The sequence below is a fragment of the Salvelinus sp. IW2-2015 genome, unplaced genomic scaffold, assembly GCF_002910315.2.
Source record: "Salvelinus sp. IW2-2015 unplaced genomic scaffold, ASM291031v2 Un_scaffold775, whole genome shotgun sequence".
Taxonomy (NCBI): domain Eukaryota; kingdom Metazoa; phylum Chordata; class Actinopteri; order Salmoniformes; family Salmonidae; genus Salvelinus; species Salvelinus sp. IW2-2015.
In genome coordinates, this window is record NW_019942608.1 from 223,464 (window position 1) to 233,612 (window position 10,149).

At 44.3% G+C, this 10,149-nt stretch overlaps 1 protein-coding gene across 2 annotated transcripts in view; it reads left to right on the forward strand.

Moving 5' to 3' along the window:
• Positions 1-288: 288 nt before the first annotated feature.
• Positions 289-10,149, forward strand: part of LOC112068851 (E3 ubiquitin-protein ligase TRIM39) — a 16,693-nt gene continuing 6,832 nt past the window's right edge. The window contains exons 1-3 of one of the 2 annotated variants that reach the window (XM_024136065.2): positions 289-367; positions 1,841-2,724; positions 6,140-6,235. In XM_024136065.2, coding sequence (XP_023991833.1) covers positions 301-367; positions 1,841-2,724; positions 6,140-6,235 — 1,047 coding nt within the window. In that variant the 5' untranslated portion in view covers positions 289-300. The remainder of the gene's footprint in view (positions 368-1,840; positions 2,725-6,139; positions 6,236-10,149) is intronic. The other variant, XM_024136066.2, reaches the window with a different exon arrangement.

A 10,149-nucleotide genomic window follows, 5' to 3' on the forward strand; every position in this document is an offset into this window, starting at 1 on the left:
ACACCTAAAGTGAGAGACCTAGTTCAACGACATTGTGTTGTATTGTCTGTGTTTGTTCATTATTGTGTTGAATGGGTGAAAAATCGATACAAATGTTAATAGGATCTAGGGCTATAAGCAAAAACAGAAAAACAACCCCAGTGTCGAATTTAGGGCTAATGCTGTTCTCCTTCGAGCAGAGCGGTCCATGCCGTGAAAGTGTAAATTGGTAACTGGGATAAGGAGGGGAGGGGAGGGAGAGGGGCATATTTTAGGGCCGAGTGGCTGGGGGCTAGTGGGGGTGTTGGTGGCAGAAGTGTCATGTGTCAGTGTTTGGCCAGAGCGGTCACTCTGTACAGTGGCTTTCTGCAACAGCCGCTTCTCTCTGGTGAGTGTCCGCATTTCTTCTCTCTCTCTTTGCATGTTTTCTCTCTACCTTTTAACTGCGTCAGTAAAAATACACGCAAGGTTTGCTTTATGCAATAATCGTTTTCCGACTGTTGAAGTTCAATCAGGACAGAGAGGAAAGAGATTAGTAACATTTATATTGTGAGGCTTCCACAAAAGCTTGATCTGAACTTTCTCTTTTCTTGTACTAAGTTGTTGAAATATCTTGATTTCGTACTGCAGGCGGGATGGAGGAAGAATATAAAAACAAATTATTTGGAAATGGAATTATGTGAGGATTAAATGGATTGAGAAGATACAGAACGTCCGTGCTTGGTTATGTCCCAAAAATCTCTCCTTCCTCCTGAAGTGTGCACTTGTTCACAATTTTGGGGGGGGCTCCCGAGTGGCGCAGCGGTCTAAGGCACTGCATCTCAGTGCTAGAGGCGTCACTACAGACACCCTGGTTCGACTCCAGGCTGTATCACAACCGGCTGTAATTGGGAGTCCCATAGGGCAGCGGACAATTGGTGTCGTCCGGGTTTGGCCGGTGTGGGCCGTCATTGTAAATAAGAATTTGTTCTTAACTGACTTGCCTAGTTAAATAAAATGTAAAAGCATTGTATCTTTTTCTTTCAAATCCATGAAGGGAAGTGAACAAGTGCACACTTCAGGAGAAAGGAGAGATTATTGGGACACACTCGTTGTTTATGAGAAAGAAAGCAGAGCAGGAGAGAGACTGGACTGATATTTTTGGAAAGAGGCTAATCTTTTACATCTATGAATAGCCAACCTTCTAGCCAGGGTGGGTGTCCCAAATGGTAGCCTATTCCCTATATAGTGCACTACTTCTGACCAGAGCCCTATGGGCCCTAGGGGACCTGCTCAAAAGTAGTGCACTCCATAGGGTATAGGGTTCAATTTGGAAAGCAACCCATGTGTTCATAAATGCTCACTGCTCAAAAAGCTATGGGCACCCACGGTCCGCGGGGTGCACATAGCTTTAACTTGCTGACAGCCCGCTTTCGAAAACCAAACAATTCTTGCTTGGTATATTTAGCATGGGGGATAATTTAAGTAAAGAATGCCCACATGCTTTTCAATAGCTCTCACTTGGCTCGTGATCGAAGTGTCCAGGACTTCAACTAGATGTGGTTAGGGTTGTAATATGACCTCCGAGAAGCAATAGAAGCTAATATCTACGTTTGAATCTGCTGTTAGGGTTCCAGAAATATAGTTTGGAGGCCATACAAGTTAACATCCAATTAACATCCAAAGAGAAGTAGGAACATTATAACGCATCCACATCCACATTACAACACATCCACACTAAAATAAACCCGATCTGATATAATGCCTGCTTTATGGCCTGGATCTCACAGGTCCGATATGACAGGTCAGACAACGATCCCAATGTAAAGTGTTACAGAACACTGTAATGTTAAGTATGACCGTGCACGGTCTTCTCTGCCAGTAATGGCTTACCTTGCAGGAAATCATGGAAATCTGACGGAGGAGCAGGTCCACTGCTCCATCTGTCTGGACGTGTTCACCAACCCTGTCTCCATACCCTGTGGACACAACTTCTGCCGCTGCTGCATCCTAGACTACTGGAAGACCACCACCCTGTTCCAATGCCCCATGTGCAAGAAGACCTTCTTCAAGCGGCCCGACATTAGCATCAATACCGTCCTGAGGGAGATCGCTGAGCAATTTAAGGACATCCGGGTTAGCAACGCCGAGCGTCTCCAACAGCAGGAACTGAAAGAGGAACGAGATTTGCAGAAGAAGATGGAAGAGCAGAAGAAGAAGGAGGAGGAGCAGAAGACGATGGAGCGGGAAATGAAGATGAAAGAACAACAGGAGCTGGTTCAAAAGCAGCAGAAACTTCTCCAGGAGCTGAGACTGAAGCAGGAGATGCAGAAGCTGCAGCTGCCACAGCTGCAACGAACGACGAGCCAGGAACCGGAGAAACCAATAGAAGGAAAACCAGGAGAGAAGCCAGAGGGAGAGCCAGAGGAACCTCCAGCCGATGCTCCTCCATCCCCACCCCACAGCCCATGGGGCGAGGTGTCTTGTGATGTCTGCATGGGCGACCGGATGAAGGCCGTCAAATCCTGCCTGGTGTGTCTGACCTCATACTGTGAGGAACACATCAAGAACCACAACACACGCTTCACCAAACACAAGCTGATCGAACCCGTGACTAACCTGGAAGAGAGGATGTGTCCCAAGCACGAGAGGCTTCTGGAGCTGTTCTGTAAGAAAGACCATATCTGTGTGTGTGTGCTGTGTACGGAGACGGACCACAGAGCTCACTTTACTGTACCTGTAGAGAGGGAGTGGACTGATAAGAAGGTGAGAAGAATTTGTAGAGGCTATTACAGTATAAAGGCTACAGTGTATGTTATTTTTTTTTATATATGGTGAAACGTTATTCATCCAGGTTAGTTTTGTTGCGATTAAACAAGTGTACAGTACACTACCGTTCAAACATTTTAGAACACCTACTCATTCAAAGGTTTTTCTTTATTTTTACAATGTTCTACATTGCAGAATAATAGTGAAGACATCAAAACTATGAAATAACACATATGGAATCAGGTCGTTACCAAAGAAGTGTTAAACAAATCAACATATATTTTATATTTGAGATTCTTCAAATAGTCACCCTTTGCCTTGATGACAGCTTTTCACACTCTTGGCATTCTCTCAACCAGCTTCATGAGGTAGTCACCTGGAATGCATTTCAATTAACAGGTGTGCCTTCTTAAAAGTTAATTTGTGGAATTGATTTCCTTCTTAATGTGTTTCAGCCAACCAGTTGTGTTGTGACAAGGTAGGGGGGGTATACAGAAGATATCCATATTTGGTAAAAGACTAAGTCCATATTATGGCAAGAACAGCTCAAATAAGCAAAGAGAAATGACAGTCCATCATTACTTTAAGACATGAAGGTCAGTCAATACGGAAAATTTCAAGAACTTTGAAAGTTTCTTCAAGTGCAGTCGCAAAAACCATCAAGCGCTATGATGAAACTGGTTCTCATGAGGTCCGCCACAGGAATGGAAGACCCAGAGTTACCTCTGCTGCCAAGGATAAGTTCATTAGAGTTACCAGCCTCAGAAATTGCAGCCCAAGTAACAGACACATCTCAACATATACTGTTCAGAGGAGACTGTGTGAATCAGGCCTTCATTGTAAAATTGCTGCAAAGAAACCACTACTAAAGGACACCAATATGAAGAAGAGACTTTCTTGGGCCAAGAAACATGAGCAATGGACATTAGACCGAGGGAAATTTGTCCTTAGGTCTAATGAGTCCAAATTTGAGATTTTTGGTTCCAACTGCCGTGTCTTTGTGAGACGCGGTGTGGGTGAACGGATGATCTCCGTATGTGTATTTCCCACCATAAAGCATGGAGGAGGAGGTGTTATGGTGTGGGGGTGCTTTGCTGGTGACACTGTCTGTGATTTGTTTAGAATTCAAGGCACACTTCACCAGCATGGCTACCACAGCATTCTGCAGCGATACGCCATCCCATCTGGTTTGCGCTTAGTGGGACCATCATTTGTTTTTCAACAGGACAATGACCCAACACACCTCCAGGCTGTGTAAGGGCTATTTTACCAAGAAGGAGAGTGATGGAGTGCTGCATCAGATGACCTGGCCTCCACAATCSCCCGACCTCAACCCAAATGAGATGGTTTGGGATGAGTCGGACTGCAGAGTGAAGGAAAAGCAGCCAACAAGTGCTCAGTATGTGTGGGAACTCCTTCAAGACTGTTGGGAAAGCATTCCAGGTGAAGCTGGTGGAGAGAATGCCAAGAATGTGCAAAGCTGTCTTCAAGGCAAAGGGTGGCTATTTGAAGAATCTCAAATATAAAATATATTTTGATTTGTTTAACACTTTTTTGGTTACTACATGATTCCATATGTGTTATTTCATAGGTGTGATGTCTTCACTATTATTCTACAATGTAGAAAATAGTAAAAATAAAGAAAACCCCTTGGATGAGTAGGTGTTCTAAAACTTCTGACCGGTAGTGTATATATCGAGAATCAGTTGTCAATTGGTTTATCATTTTCAAAGACATACAGTAACTATTGTGCCGTTCAGGCTTGATGCAGCGATCAGAAGCTAAATGCAGCTCTAAAAAAAAACTAGTCACATTTTGTCCACACGATTTGCAGACATTTATGGTCAGCTACCAATAAAACTGACACAATGATTGCCATTGAAGCTAAAGTACATTTTAGAAGAGGTCAACTGTAATTGGTACATAAATCCACCAATAACACACTACAGTTTGTGGAGGCCTAGCTCTACATTTAGTTGAAAATAGGCTGCCTAGCCTGAATTTTGGTCTGTTTCCTTGTCAGTCGTTGTCAACATGTTGTATAAACAGATCTGGGAACAGGCTATAGACTGCTATAGGCTGTAAGATGAATTATCTCTCACCCACAGTGCCTTCAGATACAGTAGTATTCACACCCTTTGTCTTCTTCCACATTTTGTTGTGTTACAGCCTGAATTCAAAATGGATTCAATAGATTTTTTTCTCACCCATTGACACACAATACCCCATAATGATGAAGTGAAAACATGTATTTTGACATTTTTGCAAATGTATTAAAAAATAAATACGGAAACAGCTCATTTACATAAGTATTCACGCCCCTGAGTCAATAAATGTTAGAATCACCTCTAGCAGCAATTGCAGCTGAGTCTTTCTGGGTAAGTCTTAAATATTTTTCATTTTCAAGTCTTGCCATACACTTTCAAGATGATTTAAGTCAAAACTGTAACTAGGCCACTCAAGAACATTCAATGTCGTCTTGGTAAGCAACTCAAGTGTAGATTTGGCCTTGTGTTTTAGGTTATTGTCCTGCTGAAAGGTGAACCTCTAGGATTTTGCCTGTGCTTAGCTCTATTCCATGTCTTTTTTATCCTAAAAAACTCCCTAGTCCTTGCCGATGACAAGCATACCCATAGCATGATGCAGCCATCACCGTGCTTGAAAATATGATGTGATTTGTTGGATTTTCCCCTTTTTTTGTGCAATTTCTCAGTTTTCTTCTATCACAGTCATTAAACTCTGTAACTGTTTTAAAGTCACCATTGGCCTCACGGTGAAATCCCTGAGAGGTTTCCTTCCTTTCTGGCAACTGAGCCTGTATCTTTGTAGTGACTGGGTGTATTGATACACCATCCAACGTATAATTAATAAATTCACCATGCTCGAATGGATATTTAATATCTCCTTTTTTTATTTGTACCCATATACCAATAGGTCCCCTTCTTTGCAAGTCATTGGAAAACCTCCATGGTCTTTGTGGTTGAATCTGTGTTTGAAATTCACTGCTCAACTGAGGGACCTTACAGATAATTGTATGTGTGGGGTACAGAGATGAGGCAGTCATTCAAAAATCATGTTAAACACTATTATTGTACAGAGTGAGTCCATGCAGAGTGAGTGAGTCCATGCTTATTCTCTTATCCATTCTGACTTGGTAAGCACATTTTTAATCCTGAATTTATTTCGGCTTGCCATAACAAAGGGGTTGAATACTTATTGACTCAAAACATTTCAGCTTTTAATTTTGTATTAATTTGTCAAAAAATAATAAAATCGTAATTCCGCTTTGACATTATGGGGTATTGTGTGTAAGCCATTGACACAACATCTCAATTTAATCCATTTGAATTTAAAATGTGGGAAAAGTAAAGGGGTGTGAATAGCTCCTGAAGGCACTGAATGTTCTCCACAGGCTCAGCTGAAGAAGACAGAGATAGATGTGCAGCAGATGATCCAGGAAAGACTGAAGAAGATGGAGGAGATCAAGCACTCAGTGGAGCTGAATAAGGTGAGTTGTTGCCTGCATCCGAAATGGTGCACTATTCCCTACATAGTTCACTGCGTAGGGTATAGGGTGCCATTTCGGACGCAGCCTTTATTTGTCCCGGTGGTAAAATATATGCTAATTTGTCATGTTGACAGTCGGGATTTACACTGCACGACATTTTTGATCACATAGTCAACATCTGATGTAATTGACAAAATAGGCTGCTGGATTCTCGAAGATAATTTCGCTTTGAACATTAGCCCGATGTGGGGACCAGAATACATGGCTTCTGGATAGATTTGGTCTTTGCTGGATATATTTGATCTTTGCTTCGAAGCATTGGCAAACTATATTAAGATGTAGGAAAACAAAATCTAAATTGTTTCTAGTCAGGCAACCTTGTGGGATAGGTTATGGGTCTCCCGTAACATCCTGTCACATCCAAAGCGAATTTATCAGCCATAAAAGGCCAAAGAGATTGCATCCAAATRGCACCATATTCCCTATGTAGTGCACTAGTTTTGACCAGGTTGCATAGGGCTCTGATTTGGGCTGTTGCGGTGACCATATCAGTCATGAGTCATGACCTCAGTAAATATACACTTGACCGTTGTCACTTGATAATCTACTCGTATGCACTCTGGCCATGCTTTGATAGTATCCAACTTGTTAACGACCATCAGGTTGCTAATGGCTTGGTACTCAGGGCTCTACAGTCCCTCTAACCACTCTGACATCAATGCAAATGCGATCGAAAATCACATCAAACACTTATTATCAAAATAGTAGGTCTATCCTACTTTTAAAACTCACCTTACTGTGATGATCAATTTGAAGTAAGAAGTTCAACAGCAGGTTGAAACAGGGTAAAACATGTTTGTCGTGAATGTCTTTAATTACTTGTTACTTTTATTTTGTACTTTTTACTTATCTATTTTTTACTTAGCACGTATTTTTCTAAAAACTGCATAGTTGGTTAAGGGCTTGTAAGTAGGCATTTCACTGTAAGGTCTACACCTGAATGTATTCGGCGCATGTGACAAATAACATTTGATTTGATTTGTTGTTTCAAAGCCTGACACGACGAAATTGACAGGGCTTTCTAAGGTGACAATTAATTCAAAACACGCCTAGGCATAGGCTTATGAGTCCAAGCCCCCCCCCCCCCCCAAACCTGAATTTAAATTATGATTGTTGCCCTTATCACAATACATAGCCTATCGCGTATTACACATGGCAGAAAAAACCTAAACAAAACTATCCTTCTCTATTTTATTAAGCTAAATCTCAATTATAGTCTTCTTACTATAAAATCCTTATAAATAAAATAATGTAGTTCAGTTGGCAGAGCATTAAGCGCCCAGGGTTTTGGTTCGATTCCCACGAGGACCAGTACAAAAAAGTATTCAAATGTATTCACTCACACACCTGTAAGTCGCTCTGGATAAGAGCATCTGCTAAATGACTCAAATGTAAATGTAAACAAGCCTATGGCATGGAGCATAGACAGATAACGTAGGCAATTCACACTGTGTTCTTCTGAAATACATTTTCTCCATATCATAATGTTTGTTCATGTTATGCTGATGAATGAGGACCCAAAAGCGACGTAATAGTAACAGAGTCTTTATTCCAGTATTAAACAAATAATGATTCTCCTGGATATAATCAATGGTAATCCAAAACAGGAAACTGAAATCCTCTCGTCAATAGAGAGGAACGACTGGAGACGCGACCACAGACTGCAGGTCGCTTCAGGAAGGCACAGGCCGTAGCTGACATAGACACCTGCTCACACGCAGCATCTGAAGAAGGCAGAGAACACGACAGGGCGGAAACAAGGACACAGGAACAGCAAACATCAAACAGAATCCGACAAGGACAGGACGGAAAACAGAGGGAGAAATAGGGCTCTAATCAGGGCAAAATAGGGACAGGTGTGAAAGAGTAAATGAGTCGTAGGAGAATGAGAAACAGCTGGGGCAGGAACGGAACGATAGAGAGAGAGAAAGAGAAAGAACCTAATAAGACCAGCAGAGGGAAGCACAGGGACAAGACATGATCAAAGACAAAACATGACAGTACCCCCCACTCACCGAGCGCCTCCTGGCGCACTCTGAGGAGACCCTGGCGGCAACGAAGGAAATCATCAATCAACGAACGGTCCAGCAGCACGTCCCGAGATGGACCCAACTCCTCTCCTCAGGACCGTAACCCTCCCAATCCACTAAGTACTGGTGACCCACGTCCCGAGAACGCATGTCCATAGATCTTCCGTACCTTGTAAATAGGAGCCGCCCTCGACAAGAGACGGGGGGGAGAAGACGAACGGGGGCGCGAAGAAAAGGCTTGACACAAGAGACATGGAAGACAGGGTGACGCGACGAAGATGTCGCGGAAAGAAGCAGTCGCACAGCGACAGGATTGACGACCTGAGAGACACGGAACGGACCAATGAACCGCGGAGTCAACTTGCGAGAAGCTGTCGTAAGGGAAGGTTACGAGTGGAAAGCCACACTCTCTGACCGCGACAATACCTAGGACTCTTAATCCTACGTTTATTTGCGGCTCTCACAGTCTGCGCCCTGTAACGGCAAAGTGCAGACCTGGACCCTCCTCCAGGTCGCGCTCACAACGTTGGACAAAAGCCCTGAGCCGGAGGAACGCTGGACTCGGAGCTGGACGAAAACAGAGAGGCTGGTGCCCAAGACTACTCTGGAAACGGGGATACCGCCGGTAGCAGACGAAGAAGCGAGTTTGTGAGCGTACTCAGCCAGGGAGCTGTTCTGCCCAAGACGCAGGGTTTCGAAACGAAAGGCTGCGTAATATCGACCAATCGACTGATTGGCCTTTCTGCTTGACCGTTAGACTGGGGATGAAACCCGGAAGAGAGCTGACGGAAGCACCAATCAAACGACAGAACTCCTCCAAAACTGTGACGTGAATTGCGGACCTCTGTCTGAAACGGCGTCTAACGGGAGGCCATGAATTCTGAACACATTCTCAATGATGATTTGTGCGTCTCCTTAGCGGAAGGAAGCTTAGCGAGGGGAATGAAATGTGCCGCCTTAGAGAACCTATCGTAACCGTAAGAATCACAGTCTTCCCGCAGACGAAGGCAGACCGGTAATAAAGTCTAAGGCGATGAGACCATGGTCGAGAAGGAATGGGAAGCGGTCTGAGACGACCGGCAGGAGAGAGTTCCTGACTTAGTCTGCGCGCAGTCCGAACAAGCAGCCACGAAACGGCGCGTGTCCCGCTCCTGAGTAGGCCACCAAAACCGCTGGCGAATAGAAGCAAGCGTACCCAACGCCGGGTGGCAGCTAAACTTGGCAGAGTGAGCCCACTGAAGAACAGCCAGACGAGTAGAGACAGGAACGAACAGAAGGTTACTAGGACAAGCGCGCGGCGACGCAGTGTGAGTGAGTGCTTGCTTTCCTGTCTCTCAATTCCCCAGACAGTCAACCGACAACACGCCCTTCAGGGAGAATCCCCTCGGGGTCGGTAGAAGCCACAGAAGAACTAAAGAGACGGATAAGCATCAGGCTTGTGTTCTTATTTCCCGGACGATAGGAAATCACGAACTCGAAACGAGCGAAAAACAACGCCCAACGAGCTTGACGTGCATTAAGTCGTTTGGCGAACGGATGTACTCAAGGTTCTTATGGTCAGTCCAAACGACAAAAGGGACGGTCGCCCCCTCCAACCACTGTCGCCATTCGCCTATGGCTAACGCGGATGGCGAGCAGTTCGCGGTTACCCACATCATAGTTGCGTTCCGATGGCGACAGGCGATGAGAAAAGTAAGCGCAAGGATGGACCTTATCGTCAGACTGGAAGCGCTGAGACAGAATGGCTCCCACGCCCACCTCTGAAGCGTCAACTCGACAATGAATTGTTTAGCTGCGTTCAGAGTAACCACAGGAAGGGGCCGG